General features: G+C 57.6%; 1 protein-coding gene across 1 annotated transcript; it reads right to left on the bottom strand.

Annotated features, from left to right (window-relative positions):
• Positions 1-2,752: 2,752 nt before the first annotated feature.
• Positions 2,753-19,523, bottom strand: LOC124974345 (alpha-1,6-mannosylglycoprotein 6-beta-N-acetylglucosaminyltransferase B-like). Its single transcript, XM_047537679.1, is given in 12 exon segments — positions 2,753-2,957; positions 3,342-3,598; positions 3,942-3,982; positions 3,985-4,015; positions 8,029-8,141; positions 8,281-8,431; positions 9,198-9,471; positions 10,915-11,082; positions 12,304-12,343; positions 12,346-12,422; positions 13,732-13,740; positions 19,120-19,523. Coding segments are annotated over 12 exon segments (1,770 nt in total).
• Positions 19,524-20,360: the final 837 nt, after the last annotated feature.

Here is a 20,360-nt window from a genome sequence, read left to right as displayed (position 1 = left end):
GCCCAAAGGGAGGACAAATGAAATAAGTGGGTTAAAAGAAAATTCTAGTTTGGCGTGGTGATGCACGCCTGTAATCCCAGCAACTCAGGAGACTGAGGCAGATTTGTGAGTTCTAGCTCAGTCTTAGCAACAGCAAGGTGCTAAGCAACTCAGTGAGATCCTGCCTCTAAGGAAAGTACAAAATAGGGCTGGGAATGTAGTTCAGTTGGTAAGCATCCCTGGGTTAAATCCCTGATACCATAAGAAAAAAGAAAGAAAGAAAATTCTAAAGAGATGGGAGTTTTTGTTTTGTTTTGTTTTTTTAAACTTCACTGCTTTTATGTTTTCAATATAACAAACATACCTCTCTCATTTTTTTCACTCTATCACTAACGTCTGCCTTCATGGCCTGAACTCCATGCTATCAAAGTCCTTCCCCACTTTTTGACACCCCCCTCTGCAGCCTGGCTCCACTGCAGCACCCTCCCATAAAAGTCCTAGAAGAGAGACTGGAGAAACAGGAAGAGGGACCCTGGAGGACTGGGGCTCGGCCCCAGGGTGCTGCGTACAGGCTGCTTGGGACCCCAGGCCTGAGCACCCCTGAGATTACAGGAGTCCCTGGGATTCAGGCCACAGAAGAGCTCTGGCAGGAGACCATCCCCAAAGTCAAATGCCTCTGCCCCCTCCCCAACCCCGGGGTGCAGAAGCGGTGGGCACGGGTTCCGGGAAGGGCCCGGGCTTCCCCTGCTGGGGGAGGATATACTTATAGGAAAGCAGACAGTCCCCAAACAAAGCCAAAGTTTGTGTGACAACTTTCCAGAAAGTCGCACTGTTCCTAAGACTCCATCTGCTTTGTATTTCCACATTGGAGTGAATTGCTTGATTCCTGAAGACCTAAAAAGGAAAAGAAGGTGTGTGAGTCCTCCACCAGGAAAGAAGACGTGGCCTTCAGCCAACCCAAGACCACACGTATCTTCCAGTGAGGACAAAGAAAGATGGCTGCAGAGGACAGAAGGAGCCTAAGGGGTCCCAGGTTTCCCTGCTGCAAACTCACCCCTAGTCTGGATCCAGAGGACTCACAGGAGACAGTGGGAGGGGGGAAGAGAAAGAAAGAGTGGGAGTTGCATCTGGATAGCCAAACCCACATCCTGGCAGTGGGAAGCCTGACTCCCACCATGACTGACCAGGGCCTGCAGATGGGGAATGTTGGCTGGCCCTGGCATCCACTGATGGGAGGGATCCCGGCTCTGACTCTTCAACCTCCCCCTGTGACCTCCTGAGTCTGGGGGCCCAGAGATCCACCCCCGCAGAGAATGCCGTGGGGTCCCCGTAAAAGATGAGAAACTGCACAATTCCTCTTTTGCATCTCACACCCCAATAAAATATTTATTATTTCAAGAAATAAATCTTTAAAGAAAGAAAGAGAAAAGAGTGTCCGAATTGCTTCCCCCCAACCAGCAGGTCGGGAACCACTGAGTTTCTTAGAGCAGTGGTTTTTGTGGCCCCATGGGACCAGCCTGGCCAGGAGGGGCTCCCAAGGGACCAGTCACCTCCGGCCCCTTCTCCAACTCTCAGGGCCTGGGGGCTGCCTTCCTGGGAGGGTGACCCAGCGGCCAAGGCCTCTCCTGGGCATGAGGGTGGCAGTGTTTCTGAAAGCCTGACCCACGGAATCTGACAGGGCTCTGGCTGTGGGTGGAGGGAGGGGCGTCCTGGGTCCAGGCTGGCATCCTGCACAGACGGGCACAGGGCTCCATCTCGGTCTGAGGCTGAAGGAGCTGGAGGGGGGATGTGGATGCAGTATGGACAGGGTGGGGGCCACTGGGAGCTGTGGCCTGGGCACTGGGAACAGGTCAGGTGGGCTCTGGGGTGGTGGGGAAGCCCACCCCAAGCCCTGAGGCTGGGGGAGCCAGTGCCTGCGAGGTGCCTGGGCCCAGAGGACATTCCCAGGACACCTGGGTGGTGCCCTTGGCAGCTGGGTGGGGACTGAGGCTGTGGCAGTGAATCCACCTGGAACTGCAGGTATTGCCACTGGGTTTCAGCCCAAGGGGAGGAGATCTGGAACAAGCAGGACAGGGGGACAAGCCAGCCAGGCTCTGGGTGGTCCCACATCCCAAGTGGAGAGGGAGAGGAAATTGAGAGGGAGGGAGGGAGGGAAGGGGGAGGGACGGGGCCAAGCAGAGACAGGGGGCCCCACAGCCTGGCCTCCTACAATCCTCCCCTCCACTCACCCCCTAAATGACCCGAGAGGGACATGACTGGCCCTGCGTGCTCGACTGCTCACAGGAAGAGGGTGCATCCTGATAGGTCTCTCCTAGCACAAGCATGGAACAAGTCTGCTGTCCACTCCTGGACACTGGTGGTCCCCTGGGCTCCTTCAGGGGACCACGGGGCAGCATGGGTCCTGCTGCCCACATCTTGTAAATCAGGCCCACTCAGGGCCCAGCGGTGGCCAGGGCTCTTTCTCCAACTGGTCCAGATCTCACATGGCACAAAGCACGGGGCCTTGGTCCACCTGCTCCCAGGCACCTGGGACCCTGACCAACCAAATATCTACTCGGGCCCGAGTCCCAGGGTGAGAAAGAGGTGCCCCAGGGTGAGTGCCCACAGCTTGCCTGTGCTGCCCTCCCCTGGACAGTGCTTGGTGCTCCTCTGCCAGTTCCTAGACCTCAGAAGAAAGCTCTGGCTGGGGAGCCGCGCACGTGTGCATCTCGAGCTCTGGTCTACTGGTGCTTTCTCCTGCATGGGGAGGCACAGGGTGGGGGCCCCCACTGCCTCACAGGCAGCCCTGATACAGGGCCACCTGGCCCTTGAGGAAGTCACGACAGGGGCAGAGCCGCTGGTACTTGGTGCTAGAGCCAGCACAGCTGGAGAGCAGGGACTCCTTCTGCTTCTGGAGGTAGCACTCCTGGCCGGGCTGGGCCAGCGCCGGGTACAGGTGGTGCATCTCCCTCTTGGTGACGTCACAAGGTAGCTGCAGCCTGCACGGGTGCCACCATTGTCAGCCACCCCCTGGGATAGGTGGGGCAGGGCTGTCCCCAGCCTGGCACTGCCCACCCCTCTCCCCAGCAACCCCTGCCCCAGACTCAGGAAGAGGTGGTTACGGCTCTTTATCCGCCTCTGTCTGGGAGCTTGGAGAAGAGGGACCAGGGTCCCGCATGGAGGGATGTGCAGCAGCCCTGCCAGGTTGGGGTAGGGCTCCCGAGGGACAGAGAGAGCTGGGTGGGACCAGAAGGCAGTGTCCCTGGTAGCAGTTGGGTCCTGTAAAGAGCATAGCCTCATAATGCAGATGCCCACCTGGAAGGTTCCTTCTGGATCCTTCCTCACCAGTTGAAAACTCTCAGGAGGGAGGTGGGTGCACTTACTGGAGAAAGGCCTCCTGGCTGTTGAGGAAGGGGAAGAAGGAGGGCTCACAGACCAGCCCATGGTGCAGGCAGGTGTCTATACAGGCCCTCCTGGTGGCAACCAGCCAGGCCCACAGCGAGTGTGGCAGGGACCAGGCCCCAGGGACCATGCTGACTTTCTGGGCCCACTCCAGGTGGGTGGTTTTGGGCACCAGGATGAAGGGGCTCTGCGAGGCACTGGTCCCTGGGGGGGCTGAACTGGGAGCTGCACAGAAGTCCTGGCAGGGGGAAAGGGGCATCAGGGAGGTGGAGTGGTGTGCGGGCAGCCCTGGGCGGTGCCTGAGTACCCAGCCTTGCAGCTTCAGTGGGAGCCACTGTTGGGTACTTGCTGAATACCAGGCAGCCTTACATGCACATTTCATTTATTCCTCAAAGTAGCCCCACCCCATGGACACTCAGGTGCCTCCAATTACTTGGCAGGGAAGGAAAGGAGGCTTGGCAGTCAGGGGACCTGTGGGGCTCACAGCCAGAGGTGTCTGCTGCCTGCACAGCGCAGGCTCTGGCCTGATGGGCTTGGGGTGGGACCCTGGGTCGCATGGCCGAGGATAGAGGGCCACCTACCTGGTGCTGAATGTAGGCGTGGGTCCGCTCCAGCTGCCCCCACAGGTGTACTCGTAGGGCAGGTAGGGCTCCACCTGAGGGAGGGCATGGTGGGGAGGCCTGGTTACAGGACCCCCCTGCTGGGCATGGGGTAGGATGTGCCAACCACCCCATCCACCTGGCCCTCTCAGCTGAGGTCCCTACACTCTCCAGGGGCCCTGGGGACTCAGGCTCAGCCCTGGACCCTCCATGAGTCCTGGCCTCTGTGCCCCTGCCCTGTCCTCCACCCCAGCCACACAAGCTTCCTCCTGCCCAGACCCCAGCACTCCACCCCTTCTGGGCTCTGAGGCCCCCTTGCCCAGCCCAGCTTCTCTGGGACCTCACCCACTCCAGAGCATCCTGCGCCCACACCCTCCTGGTACAGGACCAGGTTCCTCGGAGTCCTCAGCACCCCAGAATTCCTCCCCCTGGGACAAGTGCCCCTGCCATGGCTTCCTGTCCATGCTCCATCTCTCTCAGGAGCCCATGGCCCTTCGAGGGCAGGGACTACAGCTTGTCCCCGAGTCTGGTACAGTGCCTGGTACAGTGCCTGGCATGCAGTAGGTGCTCAGGAAATGGTTGTGGGATGGTAAAGTTCAACTGTACCCTTCCCAAGACGTGGACATTCACACGGAGGGACACAGCATGCTCCCAGTGGGATGCAACTGGGTGGCATCTGGAAAGCACCTGCCCAGGCCACACATGCGCACTACACAGGAGGCCACATGCGACCTAATGGTCTCAGGGTCACGCAGCAGCCTGCACCGGGGCACATGGGCAGAGTGGCTGGTGTACAAGAGGCAAAGGTAACCAAGGTACAAGATGTCCCCTCCCCAATCCCTTCCTGGGCTTCACTAACAGGCCCAGCACAGAGCCACGTTGGAGGAGCCCACAGGTGGCAGGTGGCAGTGGCTGGAGTTGGGGCCGACTTAGCGTGACTCACAGGAGGGTGGCTGTGGCCACTGGCTTCCCCAAACCACACACAATGTGGGCATCCTGCCTGGCCCAGTTCAACTCAGTTCCCAGTGACGCCATCTTCCTGCTGCTGCCCCAAAGATGAGAACCTTAGCCCTGGTGGTGAAACCAAACAGTCCTGCCCAAGCCCACACAACTTCTTCCTCACACACAGTGACCTCAGGATGTCCAGCAGAGCTGTGTGGGGCCCCCACAGAGCCCGCCTATTAGGGCTGGAGGCCCATCCTGGGCCCTCTGGTCAGGGGGACACTCCCAACACTTGAGAGTCCCAGGGAGACAGCTCCCACTGCTCCCCTTGAAGCTGGTCCCTGCTGCCTCTGACTCTAGGGACAAAAGTCACCAGCCTGAACTTGTCCCAGACTGGACACCAGGTGCTGTGTGTATTCTCAGTCCCCAGGCTGTTCCAGAGTCCCAGGAAACCCCAGCATCCCTCTGTCCCAGATGCTCTGCAGGCCTGTCCCACCCTGTGCTCCTCCCCCACCCCCTACAGGGTCCTGTGGCTAGCTGCTGCCCTGACACACAAGGCAGAGTCCAGACAGTCTCTGAGCACTGCCCAGCAGGCTGTGGGGCCCCTTGCAGGGACAAACCCAGAATATAAGGAAAAAGCCCCAGAGAAGAGCCTTTGCTCTCCAAACGTCACTCCCCACTCCAGCAGCGACAGCGGTGCCTGAGTTATTCCCCTCTGCGTCTGAAGTGCTTGTCACAGGGTGAGTCAAATGCCCTGCATACAGGGAGCCCTCCAGCTGCCTGCCTGCCACAAATCTCTCTCGGGGCAGTGGCCTGCTTGCAAACACCCCCATTAGGTCTAACTGCAGGCATGGCATCAGCCTCCATGGGTGACAGGTGCTGGGTCTGCGGTGCCACATGGAAGGTGACCTTGAGAGGGGTGGTGGGGCGATGGCAGCACTGCCATCCTCTCACCCCATGGCCTCTATCTGGACTCAATTGAGATGCGGTGCAGGCCCATCTGTGGCAGCCCAGGGGCACAGAACCTGCCCTGCCATGAGTGGGGTGGGGGCTTGCACCTGGGGCTCTGCACCTCTTGGGCCCCACTGGCCTCCCCTCCCCTCCCCTGGAGGCCACAGGACCTGCAGAAGCCACGGTCCACTCACACCCAACTGCTTCGAGATGGATTTTCTAGAGCAGATGCTGAGTGTCAGCAGGCGCTTGTTAAAAATGCCAACTCCCAGGCCACACCTGGTCCTGTGAGGCAGGAGCCCCAGGGTGGCTGGGTCTACACACAAGCCCCTCGCTGGTGGCCCGTGGGCACAGGAGTGTGTGAGACCCTCAGGGCTACCAGGGGTGAACGGTCAGGAAAGCAAGCGGTGGTGGGGCCTGACGGAGGAGGCTGCCAGCAGACGGGCAGGCCAAGGTCCTTGGGGGCCTGCAGCAGATGTCGATGCCTTAGTTCCTGGATCCTTTGTCACTGCTCACTCTCTCTCTCTCCCACTCTTTTTTTGTGGTGCTGGGGATTGCACCCAGGGCCTTCTGAACGCTAGGCAAGTGTTTACAACTAAGCTACATCCTCAGCCTGGTTATTGCTGTTTTTTAATTAACTCAATAACAAAATTGAACAGATGTTCCAGTAAAAAAAAAATCAAAGGAAAGAACAAGGAAAAGGAAGCCCCCTCAGCTCTCCCGAGAGCAGGCACCTCCCCAGTTCCCGTGTGTCCTGGCAGAAGCACGCAGGACGGTCTGGGCACATTCATTCCCAGGTGCAGCCCCTCCCCTGTGCCCAGCCTTCCATCTGGGAAGGGGACACACCACCCACAGGCTCATTTTGCTGGATGGGCCTTGGAGGTTAGGCCAGACTTCAAGGGGATGGGGAAGAGTCCTCACCCTGCCCCTATCCCTGTGCAAGAGGAGGCCAGCAGGACAGGGGAGAAGGCACAATGGGATCATTTCCAGCACGAAGTGAATCAAAGTAAACCCACACCAAGCCCCTGCCCTGGGTCTGTCCTTAGTACTGAGTCCCCTTCTCGAGGCTGCTGCTCGGTCTGGTGCTCAGGCCCATTTAAACCCATCAATCTGTAATAATCAGTTGTCCAGTCAACGACTGGGGCATGGCCCCGAGGCCACGTTCCTGTCTGCCTTAAACTCTGCAAGGGCCATTGTTGAACACAGAGAGTAGCCCCTGCGGCAGATGTGGGCAGTGCCCCTGCGGCCTCGCTCCTATGGCCAGACACTCCACCTCAGGGCTGTCTCCGATCCGCTCAGCGTGAGCAAGGGACAAGCCAGAAGCCAGGGGAGTGGACAGCCTATAGCCACGGGTGGGTGGGAGCTAGAGGAGAACCACTCCAGGTTCCTGCCTTTCTGGGATGTGATGGAAGCCCCACTCAGAGGTCCCACGGTGAGGAGTTTCAGGCACACCTGCCCCCTTCCTGGAACCACCTCCCAGAGGAGCCACCTGTGCTGAGACCCCACCTCAGGGTCACCCCACAGGAGCCCAGACTCAGTCTGTGACTTAAGTTTAAGCCTCAGCTGATTCCCAAGAGGTGAGCAGATCTCCCCACTGGACAGAGTGGCAGAGTTTGCCTCCTTGCCAGACTCCAGCTTCACCTGTTAGAGCTGAAGACAGGTGCACATCAGGACCTGGTGACTTGCCACTGAGCACTTCCTCTAGAAACATTCACCTCCAGACCAGGAAGGAAGGACCTGGGTGTTTCCATCAGGAATGGAAAGCTGACCTTGTCAGCAAGATCCCCGAAAGAGCTGTATGCACATCATTGCTCGAGACAGGCTGCTAAAAGGTCACAGACCCACACCTAAAGCAGGGTCTGAAGAACCTCCATGCTTTCATCTGGAAGACAGCGACTCGGCATCCAGTATGTGTCAGGAGTGCTCACAGGGCCTGGCCCTCCATTGTGCTCAGTAAGTTACTCTGAAACCATGACTACCTTGTAAGGTTGTACAGGTTGTTCACTGTACCAAGATTCTCTCCCTAAAACCCCTGCTCCACTCTCCAGTCCACATGGCTGGACGCAGGGGTATGTTTGACCAGGAGGAGGCGGACTCCTCTGCCAGCCCAGGCCAAGTCTGGGTACCTTTTTCTAATTATATTGAGGCTCCACAGAGCGAGAAGTGGCCCTCTCACCTGGGTCTCCATGATGGCCTTGATGGCAGCTTCAGACTCCTCCGAGTTGTAGTCCACAGTCCACACGTGGGGCTTGCCAATTAAGTTCTCTGCGTAGGGGTGCTGGAGAACACCTGGCTGGAGCCAGCAGGGGGTGGCTCTCCCTGTGCCCCCCTTTGTCTCTTTCATCCTGTTGCCTGACTCCTCCACCTCCCTCCCCAGGAACCTCAGAGCCCCTGCCCTGAACCCTCCCGGGCCAGCTGGGTTGCCCACTCACCTCCCTGGAGGTGGGCTTGCCTGGGAAGAACTCGTGGTTGAGGGAGCTGCGGGGCGGGCTGAAGCAGGACTGCAGGAAGACGCAGCCATGGGCGATGGCCTCCAGGGGGGCCAGGCCCTCGTGGGGGAAGCCAAAGCCTGTGAAGAGCTGAGGGGGCTGGGGACACGAGGACAGGGAGGCCAGGAGCCCTGTAGCCAGGCAGGGGTAGGGTAGGGGTGGCCAGCTCACGTCCCTCAGTGCAAGGCTGTGTGGGGCACTGTGGATGCCTGGTCTTGCTGTCTACGATTCTGGAGGGGCGAGGACAGAGCAAGGATCCCAAGCCCAACAGGCTGCAGACCCGCATCCACAGTCAACCTCAAAGGACCTCCACTCATTCATCCTAAAAATACCTAAATTCAGCACCTAACCATGCCAGCCGTGCATGCAGGGCTGGCTCCTGGAAGATGCTTCATAAATGGTACTGAATCCAGGTCTGCTGGGTGAGGTTGTTCAGGTTGTCCACTGCACAGAGATATCCTTCCTTGTGTGACTTGCAGAAGCAGCCATCCAGGATGAATGGACCCATGGGACAGTAGCCAGGGTCTCTCAGCCAGTCTACCACCCACTCAGAGGCTCCAAAAGGTCTGCCTGGCTCCTGTTCCCCTAACCAGGCCATTGCACTGCCCACACCCCTGACCCTGTAGGCTCTCCCCTGCCTGCTGGATATTCCATGTTGGCCAGTCCCCTGGAGGACTGGACACAAGGCTCAGGCAGCACAGCACATTGGGGCATGTCCACGTGTGGAAGGGGCCACGCATGGTGGCGGCCGCCCTGGCAGGCGTGTTGTGTGGCCCCCTCAGCGGGTGCCTGTGACCAAGCAGGCAAGGACAGTGTGCTGGAGGACTCACTTTGGACAATGTGTTGAGGTCCTCACTTTGGCCTTGCACAGCAGCTGCTGGAACACAGGCTGCAGCAAGAGGCTGTGGTTCTTCACGAAGGCGGGGACCTCGGGAAACCTCTGGCTCTCATAGTACACGGTGCCGTGGATCTTCATGTACTTGTTCAGGATGCCCAGGAACTTCTCCTTCCCCTGGAGGAGAAGGGAGAGGAGGCGGAGCCTCATCCCAGGTCCCCAGCAGTGCCAGTACGGCAGACGCCCCGCCTCCGGTGGCCTCCGGCCAGCTGTGTGGTCCCTCTCCTCTCTGGTCCTTGATTTTTCAACAGTGAGCACAGAGCTTGGACTAAACCAGAGGCTTCTGGTTTATTTTTAGCCACACAATTTTTCTTCCAAAGGAAGTCAACGGGACCAACACACTGAATGAATCCAGGTGGCTCTGATTGGCCTCATCTAACCCTCAAAGGACCCCAAGTACTTCTGAGGAGCTGTGGAGCTCTCAGGAGCTCAGATCACCCCCACACACCCATCCCTTCATCCCTCCATCCACCCACTCATCCCTCCATCCACTGTCCCCCAAGATAGCCCAGAACCTGGCAAAAGAGCAGTTAAGCTCCCAAGGAGATGCCAGATCTGACGGGCTAAAGAGAGACCATACTTTCACTCACTAGCCCCTCAGGACTTTGCTATTAATTTAGACCCAGTCCTAACAAGGGTGCTTATCTGCTTTCCCACCCAGAGCTCTCAAAGAGCCACAAGTTAGACGCTGTTGAAGGGCAGAGTGAGTACAGTCACAGTTAAAGGTGAGAGTAGACAGATTCCCAACAGGGCCCACGCTGAACCGTAAGAGCTCTGCACACCCTAGTGTCCCCCAAGCGCAGGCCATGCACCAGGGAGGTAGAACCCACCCAAGCTGTCAGGAAAGGTTATGTTATTTTCAGTACATGGCATCTCACAGGGCAGTGTGTGCGTGTATTCTAGAGTCCCATTCAAAGCAGAACACTCAGCTCTGGCGGGCCCCGCCCTGGTCAGCTCGGCATGTGGGCCTGCTGGTCATTTAAACAGGGTTCATCTAACAGCTAGTTCTGCAGGACAGACCTACCCCATCTCATCCCCACCAAGAGAAAGTAGCTAGGTGTCATTGAGATTTGCAGGGACACTGACTGCCAGCCACACCTGTCTCCAGCCACTGCCTTGCACCTGCCAGGAACAGCAGGGCCTTGCAGACAGGTCACCCATGATGAGACTTCCCCCTGGAGCACCGGGGACTCCTCAGAGCCACCTCCACACAGGACCAGCAGAGAGATCAAGAGGCCACAGGTGAACCAAGACTGCTTACTTACCCAACTCTCTCACCCCGCCCCTCCCTTCATCTATTTAAACCCAAAGCCCAAGTCAGTGACCCAAGACAGGGCTGAGAGGCGGGCCTCACTCTGCCCTCCCAGCACAGCCACAGTGGTTAAAGCTCCTCTCCTGCTCTGCACCATGACCTTTCAGTCTGGCCCAGGACTCTGCTGACACCCCTGGCTTGGAAACCTGGCCTGCTGCTTCACTACCCATCACAGTTGTCCCTGCAAGTGTCCCTGGAAGGTCCCCAAACCCCTCACTCTGAACTGTGTGCTCAGTGTCCTCCTGGCCTTGGGCAGGTCTCCCACAGGCCACCCCTTCCCTGGTCCCTGCCCTCAGGGAGGCTCCTCTCTGCATCCCACTGTCCCTAGGAGGAGAGACAGGGAGGACGAGGGCCAGCCTCCCCCACCTCGAGCTCCACCCCCCACCCCAGCACTCACAGAACATGGTCATGAACTGCTTGGGGTTGAGGTTCCAGTAGCCCCAGTTGATGCGGCAGCTGTGCAGCATGGCATATTCCTCGTGGTTGTACACAGACTCGGTTCCAAAGGTGTTGATGACCTGGATTCAGCACCTGCCCCCCAGGGATCAGGAGCAGGGGTCATGCTTCTGTGTCCTGGGCTGGGGCTGCCCCAGCCAAGAGCCCTGCAACTGGTCAGTGGCTGGGTCAGGGTAGTGCCCTGTGTGGCAGAGCTCAGCCTCTGACATTCTCCCTGAGTGACCTCAGCAAGCACCTTGACCTCTCTGTGTCACAGCCCAGTCAAGTGGGATCTTAACAGCCCAACCCCCAGGTCCCCAGTTAGTGTTCAGAAGCTGTTCTCCCTGCTGCCCAGGAGCAGCTTCTTGGAGTGGGGTCCCTCCCTGCTCTCCCCAGGGGTGCACCTGGGTGAGGGTCCTGGGGGGACTGTGTTGGTGGGGTCATTGCCCTCATGCCTCCTCCACCAGGTGGACTACTTGGGCAGGGGATGATGGTGGGAGGCCTGTCCTCCTCCCTCCGCCACCCTCGAGGACAGAGGCTCTGAGTCCAGGGGCCTCACCTCTGTGGATCTGCACCCTGGACTCCGAGGCCCCAGAGCATCCGAGTCCACCTGCCCATGAGTGGGCCCTGAGGTAAAGCAGAGCCTCCACCTCACAGGACGCTCCCTCCTGACCCCATCCTTCCCATAACCCAGAGTCAGGTGCCCAGTGCTGAGGTTGGCACTGTTGCCCAGAGCAGGGCCCGGGTGGGAGGAGGGGCGGGAGGAGGGCAAGTGCCAGCGAACGTGCATTAATAATAAAAGCAAGAACGCTGCCTGTCACTTTTTTTTCCCTAATAAAATCATGTGGGATAGTCAGTGGGACTGGAATAAACATAATAAATAGCAGGGTTCTCTGTGCTACATTAAACCCACACCCCACTGGCTGCAGGAAGACAAGGAACAATGGCACTGACCTTCCTCCACACCCAGGGCTGTGCAGAGGGAGGGGGGTGCAGGGTCCTGTCCCCACCCAGCAGGGCAGAGCCAAGCCCCCACTGGGACGTCCATTTCCTTTCCGCCCCGCCCGGCCCACTGCAGTTCCTCTGTCCCCTCCATTCAGGTGACCCCACCCCAGCCTCATGCAGTCCCTGACACCATGGAGGACTCCCTACTCTCCAAGGTTTGGCAATCATCCTCGTGAGGGGGCAGAGCTCTTGTGAGATGGGAGCTTTGGGACAGGGAAGGACAGAGGCAGGGCAGCCCCACAGGGTGAGGGGAGCAGCTTTCTGCCTGGGTCCACAGCCACCCGGTCCCCACCGCCATCACCAGCCCTCTCACCTTACTTCTTGAAGGAGAGTCCCAGGTGCTGCTTCGTCTGCGCAGGCCGTGGTAGTCAGTGTAGATGAGGTCGAAAGGCAGGGGCATGGAGAGTGGGCAGTTCCCCCGGCCTAGCGGCACCCTAAGTTACTGAGAGAAGAGCCCTTGAGAGTCTGGGCTTCAAGAAACTCACCTTGCCAATCAGCTCTGGGCCTGGATGGGCCTCCAACCCACCCACCCAGTTCCTAGCCCAGGATGAGAACGGAGAGAGGCTATAAAGGGCCATGGGGTTAGTGCAGACTCTTGGACAGGAATTAAATAGGATGCCTGTGTACAGGTTTCTCACTGCACAAGAGAGTCCAGCCAGGGCCAAGGGACACTGAGATCTAGTCCAGGTTGGCTTTCCAACTGTGTACCTGGCCAGGGCCCCCTGCTCCTCCTGCAGGGACTGCCCAGAGAGGGAGACTTTAATTCACAAAGCACTGGCTACGGTCCTAGCATACCTACACTGTTTGTTTGGAGCCAAGGGTCCCAAGCCTCCTGCCTCAGAAAGTGTAGTCCTACTCTCCTGGCTGGGTTCCTGGTGCTCCAGGGCAAAGAGCTCTGGCAGGCACAGAACAGACTCAGAGTCCCCTGGGCTGCCCCTCACCTGCCAGGTCACTCAGACACTGGTTTTCTTCAGGGTTGCCCCTGGTGACCCAGAGGCTGCAGCTTGGCCAGACTGGGCAGGTCCCTCTGCTAGAGCCTTAAGGATACCTCATCTCACCTGCCTGCAGGGCGTGGCTGCAGCCCCAGGGCTTCTTGTAGAATCACAACCTGCTCGCTCACCTCACTGCAGAAGGGCTCCAAGTCCCAATTGGCACAGCTGCCCATTTAAGTTCCTCTGCCCCACTCTCCACCCCGAAGAGGCACCTCTCCTGGAAGCCCCCTGGAGCCTCTAGAGCCTGACTCCTCACCCTGGTTTCTTCCCTTGGCCATTAGATCACAGTCTGGGTCACACATTCTATAGGTATGTGCTGGGCCCCAGAGCCAGGGAGATCACCCGCTGCAGGTGACCCCCTACCACCAGGCCAGAGAAAGCAGCCCAGGGCCACAGAACAGGGCCTACTCCAGAGACCCTCCTCCCTGTTGTGTCCCTCCATTAATCCTGCTTAGCAAACCCTTCCTGAATGCATCCTGGTTGCCTGGCCCTCCAGCCCACAGAGACATCCAGGAGGAGTCCCTTCCCTGGGAGCATAGGAGCCACGGGAGGAGCGTGGCCTGGGGTGCACACACTGAGACTTGAAAGACTGCCCTGGGAGAGGGCAGGGAAGGGCAGGGAGCAGCCAGGAAGGCCTCCCCAGGAGGGAGGTGTGGGTGAGGCCTCCTCTTCCTCTCTCAACAGCTCCGTGGGCAGGGAGCTCCTCCCGGGCTGGACATGCCCTGCCTCTGCCCCTGGATGGGCCTCCAACCCAACCCAGCTCCCTTGGATCTGGTTCAGCTGCTGCTGCTGGAAGAGGTTCTGGAGGCTCCCCGTCAAGGGTCCACATGGTGTTGGCCTCAGGTCAGGGAGGAGACCCACTTTGACAAGCACATTTATTCCCTAATGGAAAAGGGCCACCACTGATCATTCCCTGGGCTACATCTCTGACTTCCTGGCTCAGACCAGATGGAAAAGGACCAGCATCAGAGGCTCAGTGCTGTCTGCAGAAGCCGACTGTCCCCTGAGCACACTGTCCAAAGTGGTGCCATTTTGATGATGTTTATGGTCTTGACAGGACTGTGACAGAAAGACCTGGGGGAAGATCCAGGCATGGGGGAGGGGGCAAATGGGAGGGGCTTCCCTGAGGTGCTGCACCAGCCACCCAGAGAGAAGCTCTGCTGCTCAAGTGGACAGAGGAATGGGAACGTGGCCTGGGCCCCCCTCCCCTCTCCCTCACAGAGCTCCTTTCTAAGGACCCCACCAGAAGCCTCAAGGCCAGCCAGGGCTTCCAGGGCAGACATGCCTCAGAAGCTTTCTTGTTGAAATGCCCAGAAAGCGAAGCAGAAAGAGCACAAACTCCAGGCTGGAGCCATCCCAGGAAGCAGCTCCCCCTCTCCAGAGACATGGTGAAATATTGGGTGGCGAGCTCTGCACCCACCCTGAGGACATCTCCGCTGTTTTCCTCCTGCGGGGCTTTGGCTTTTTACCCCAAAGGTCCTCCCTTAAAACTGAGGCCGACTCTTGTCCCAGGGTTCCAACTAGCCCAGGGTGCGTACCTGTGCATTCCTCCTCGCTGCCCCCACCCAACCAAGAGCCACAGAGTGATGGCCAAGGCTGATTCACCGCCCCTTCCTGCCGGGGGAATCAAGTTCAGCGGAGCAAGACAGGAGGGTCTGGGAGTGGCCCCGGCACCAGGGCTCCGTGGCCTTTCCCACATTTCTGATAGATTTTAGGCAGTGTGTGTCCTTGTCCCAGGGCTTCCTCTTGTTGACCCTCACCCACCACACCCCTCACCCCAGGTCCCAGGGCTCCTGAGGACAGATGAGTGGGAGCAAATCACTGGGACAGTCTGTGCTGCTGTCCATGTGTGGAGGCATCATCCACTCATGACTGCATCCCACCTGCTCTTGATGCCATCTGTCAATGCAGTTCATCTCGGCAACCACCCTAGAGATCAGACCCATTCATGTCCTATGCCCATTTACAGAGCAGGAAACAGAGGTTTAGCAATTTACCTAAGATGGCACAGCCTGGAAGAAGTGCGGCAGGGATGGGAACATAGACAGTCGGATTCCACGCTGCTACCTGTAGAGCTCTCCCATCCCCAAGGCCCACTAGATGGACCCCAGCAACACCTAGGCAATTCGAGTCCTTGGCCACCAGCAGAGATACAGCTCCAGTCCCGGCTTTGCCACTAACCTGGTCAACCACAGGCCTCTAGAAGGCTCATTTTTTCTACTGACAAAAGACAAACAAAATGGGTGCATCTCACAGGGCTCCAGACCGAGGGGGATGCCGTGTGAGAGTGAGGGCTCCTCAGGCCACTACTGCTTGGAGGCTTCGGCTCTCCCCCTGGACACTGTGTCCCGTGAAGCCTCTCTGAACACAGCCCCCCACCTCACTCAGGCCAGAATCTTGAGACAGTGTCCCCTGTATGCCTCCCACAGGCATCCTGCCTCTTCCAGAGGGCTCCCTCTATAGTGGGAACTGGGCAAATTTCCCCAGGGCTCTGACCCTTCTGGGGCTCCCACTGGCCCTGGACCTCACTCCAGGCGCCTCCTCCCTACCCAGCTGGAGCTCTAGACCCCGTCCCCAGGGAAAGTCAGTGTTGACCAGAGCCAGTCACTGCCACTCAGGCAAGGGAGCCAGCACTTCCTGCTCCTGTGGCGCTTGAGACAGGTGCAGCAGAAACCTCAGTCACCCCCTCTTTAAGGCAAACCCCAGAGGAACCTTTGAATGAGTGAAGCTGGTCTATGAGGGCCTTTCCCAGAGGCCATGGGAGGAGCCCGGCTGAGGCTGTCCACCTGGGTGGGACCGGGGCCTGTCCTGCTGCTCTGCACACTCCAGGCTGGACCTGGGTCTTCCATGGGTTCAGAGCACACGGCAGCAAGAAGGAGGAAGAAGATACAGTGGCCGGGGACAACAGAGTTCCCTTCCCAGATACTGATGGAAGCCTGTGGCCTCAGGTCCTGGAGGACGAGGGTTTTCAATCTATGGTGACTTCACTGAAGGAATGTCTCAGAACCCATTGCTTGTCACACAGAACCCTAGCTTTGCCCATGGAGAGCCGAGAGGGTCAGCCACAGGAGAGCAGGCTGCCAGCTTATCGCCTGCAATTCAAGTTCACTTTTATGGGCAATTTTACACTAAGTGGTTGGCTGGTGTCTCGGGAGGAATTAAAAAACACTATCCTGGACAACCTGCAGCCGAAGGTGCGTGGGAGGCACAGCGGGCCAGCGCTCTCTCCAGGACTCCCACCAGGTGCCTCCACACTTCAGGGCCAAGCAGAAGGGGGGCTCTCTGAGTCCCCCAAGAACCTGGGCAGCAGGGAGCAGGGCGAGATATCCCTAGAAAGAGACTTTGACACAGCCACTACCACCAGGAGAGAGTGTTCACACGGAACTGCCAAGCTAGTCCCTGGGTTGCTGCCTGAGGCAGGGCCTGGGCAGGGGCGTTCCAGAAAGGGAGCCTTTCCACAGCACCTGGCTCCCGGCCCCACCCAGACTGACCCACCTGCACAAGCCCGGCTATCAGGGGAGGGGAGGTCAGGGGTTTGGTATGGAGTGAGCATGGAGTCTTCATCTTGCAAGAGGCATTCTGCGTAGTGTAATGGCCACCAGACACTGGGTATGTACTTAAAGCCACTGAACCATGCACTGAAAATGGTCAAGATGGTGAATTTGACATGATGTGCGCTTTACTATAATGAAAAGAAAAAAGCCACCCCACCCACATTCCTGATTCCTGTGCCCAGCACCACAGCTCCAGAGGTGCTGAGGTTCCCCCACCTCCCTGGGATGCCCAGCTGGCCACTGACAACACAGGGCCTCAGCAAATATCGAGGACTGACTCAGTAACTTTCTGCTGAAAGATCAAACTGTTGGATGGGAAAATGGGAGGAGGGAGGAGGAGAAAACCTACCCCAGTGGAGAGAGAAGCCCTCCCGGGGATCAGCATGCAGAATTCAGATGCAGAGAAGACCCTGGCTCCCCTGGGCATGCAGGCGTCTTCTGGTGCCCTTGCACCAGTCACTGAGCCCTCCTGGTGTCCACCTCCACTGCTGTAACATGTTGCTCAGATAAACCTCCCCAGTCCCTTCTAAGCTAAAAATTCTCTGGTTTTATATCTCTCTGTGCCTTTGGTCTAGGGCTAGAAATATTCTCTCCAGCTAGTGCTCAACTATTCTCTCTCTCCCTCTCTCTCTCTCTCTCTCTCTCTGTGGGAAGGACCTAATTAAAATGAATTCCTACAAAGTGCTCTGAGATCTTTAGCTCCAGTGCTAAAGTGCACACAGGGATTCTCAGCTTCTCTGGACGCATCTGGTTACTGGGAACACATGGTCGGGGCAGTCCTGGATGTTCTCGTCTCCCCAGGCACCTGCTATCCCTCTGGCCACTCCAGTGCCCATCTCCCTACTGAGCGTTGTGGGCACTGCCCCCTCCCCATTACTAGCAGACCCTTGTCTCCTCCCCCAGAGCACCAGGGGCAGAAAGAAGGAGCCAGGGATTTAACTGGGCATCTAATGAGCTGCCTCAGGAAGCAGAGGTTAGGATCACTACTGAAGAAGGAATTATATTCTCCTATGGGTTTCTGCTCAGGAGGGGCTGACTCTCTCCTCTGCCCAGCAAAAGCTTTATGATGCCATCATGATGGGCTACCCTCCTCTCTGCTCCCGTTCCCACAGAGGCAATTGTCCTTGAACATCCCCAGCCTATGCCCCAGTGCCTCGGAAGGTCCTCATTGCAGCCAAGAAGAGCTGCCAGGACACCTGGGGCAAGGGGCTCCAAGCAGATGGAAGCAAATCCAACCATCCCTTGGCCACAGTGACCACAGTCAGGGGGACCAAAGGGAAACCAGGGCAGGGCATTTCCCACACTGGTGGTCACGGGGTGGGGGGACCCCATCCAAGGCTCATGCTTTCCTCCCAGGCCTTCTTTTCCAGTGAGCAAGCTCAGGGCTGAGAATAGGCCCAGGTGCCAGGAGAGCTGGCAAATCAGCAGACTCATCCCTGTGATTCCTGGAGCTGGGGGAGAAAGGGAGCTGGCCCAGCGGTGCTCCCACACCCTGCAGACTGGCCAGTGTACATAACAAGCGCCTGTGGAGACCAAGCATGGCTAAGGCTCCTGTCCACCAGACCTGTGAGGCACCAGGGTCCTGCTCTACAGCCCTGCAGTTGGCCCAGCCACCCAGGGCTGTAAGAGCCCCCCAGGCCAGTCTGGCCCCAGGCCACCTCTCTGCTCCCAGGTGGGGCCCGCCATTAGGTTTTATTCAGTTCCTGGTGGAACTCATTTCTGGGCTCTCGTTATTCCATCTAGTCCCACACACCTGAGCTGAGAACCAGCCCATGTGGACACCCTGGAGGGCAGAAGATGGGCTGGATCCACTCTCCACCCCAGCAAGACAGGTCTTGTATTAAATCTTGGCTGAAAGGAAAGACAGAGCCTGGTGTCCCTGAGGGGACAGCCAGGGGCTCTAAGTCCATCCCAGAACAACCAAGCAGAGAGCAGTCTGGCCTCCCTTTTGTCAAAGGCCCTTTGTGACCTGAGGGACAGTTTGGAGGCCAGAGAAGCAGGGCCGGACCCTTTCTGTGTGTGCCACTTTCCAGGTCTGTTCACTGTCCCCTCCTCACTGGCCTCCTCCGTCCCTCAAGCCAATTTTTTCTGGGGCGTGTACCAGGGAATGAATCAGGGGTACTTGGTCATTGGACCACACCCCCAACTCTATTTTATTTAGAGACAATGTCTCACTGAGTTGCTTAGTGCCTCGCTTTTGCTGAGGCTGGCTTTGAACTCATGATCCTCCTGACTCAGCCTCTGGAGCCACTGGGATTACAGGTTGCACCACCATGCCTGGGTCTCAAGCCAGTTTTGTCAGCCCCTAAATGCAAACGCTGTCCTCCAACACAGGCTCAGAGATGGAGACCAGGACACACTTCCTGGGTGCATCCCAAATGTGACAGAGTGTCAGCATGGAGGGGAAGCAGGAGACAGATGGAGCGGGTCATTGGGGACCTGGGGATGCCAGTACCTCACAGAATGCCAGGAAGTCTCACAGTATCCATGGGCCATGGAACCTGAGGTGGAGCAGGAGATTCTGGGATGTTCTCCTCAGTCCCTTCCCACTCCATCATGGTGCACTGGCTGTCCCCAGCATTCACCTCTGCAGCTCCTTCAGGGAGACAGTGACCCGCAGGCTGTGGCCCAGGATATAGAGAGCAGCCAGGATGTCCACCCACTGTACCATCTCCCCTAGAGGCCTGCCCTTCAGCACCCGTGGGCTGAAAATGTCCCCAGACTCCTCCATCAGGAAGCCAATGTGAGCAAGAATCTGGGTCAGCAGGACAATGGGGTGGGGGTGGGCAGGGTCGGCATAAAAGAGCAGCAGACCTCTGACCCTCCCACCCCAAGTCACCAGCTGGGAGACCAGTGAACTCTGAGGGTCTGCACTGCTGGTCTTCATAGGTGTCAGTGCAAGGCCAAGGGAAGGAGAGCGGCAGTGGTGCAATGGAGTGGTGGAGTAGGGCCTGGGTGGGTCTGAGCACTGGAGTTCCTGCTGCAGCATGAATGCTGCCACACAAGCAGGGCGAGCCAGCACCAAGGTGGATGAAGGCTCACTGACCTGTCACCCTGCAGCCATCAGGTCCGGAAAGAGTTGGGAGGCCTGTCTCAGTAGCCTGCCCCACACAGCACTGTGGGCCGTCCAGGACCTCAACCTCCCACTTCTCAACCTGCACTGAGAAAAAGGAAGTGGAGCAGAGTTGAATGAAAGCCGGGACTCAAGAACTGACCAATAGCATTTGCATGTTTTGGACCAATAGCATTGGTACATGTTCAAACCCTATTTAGCATAACTGTGGACCAATCACAGTATCCCAAGTGTTATATAAACCCCTTGCCACCATTTGCCAAGCACGTTTTGAGGAAGAATCTCTACTGGGAGCTCCGTCCTCGAGGTGCTCATGTTCTACAGTGTTCTACGCTTTATCTCGCCAGTGGATTGCGTTCTTCGAATTCAAGAGAGAACTTGGAAGAAAAAGAGGGTGAGTTGCTGGGGTGCGCTGCCCTGCGGCACGTCTGGGGAGTGGAGTGCATCTGGTTTCACAGCTTTTTTTTTGACCTCCCAGAGGTCAGTATGTGCTGAAGTTTCTTGTAGTGACTTTTTACTTTTGTTTTTTTCCTTGTTACTGGAAAATGCAAAAGGTGTTTTGTCTTGCTTGTGAAAATTCTTTTTTTCTCAAAACACTGTGTGTTTATGGGTGAGACATCTGAAATGTAGACTCTCAGATTCTGACGTAAGAAAATCTGAAGTAGTTAGATAACTAAGTTCAGGAAGAACAAGAAATAAATGTGCAGGGGAGACAAAAAGAACCCCTAAAAGAAATAATGTGTTGTCTTGATT

Source organism: Sciurus carolinensis, unplaced genomic scaffold (assembly GCF_902686445.1).
Source record: "Sciurus carolinensis unplaced genomic scaffold, mSciCar1.2, whole genome shotgun sequence".
Taxonomy (NCBI): Eukaryota; Metazoa; Chordata; class Mammalia; order Rodentia; family Sciuridae; genus Sciurus; species Sciurus carolinensis.
The sequence above is the reverse complement of the archived record's forward strand: the minus strand, read 5'-3'. Positions and strand labels throughout refer to the sequence as shown.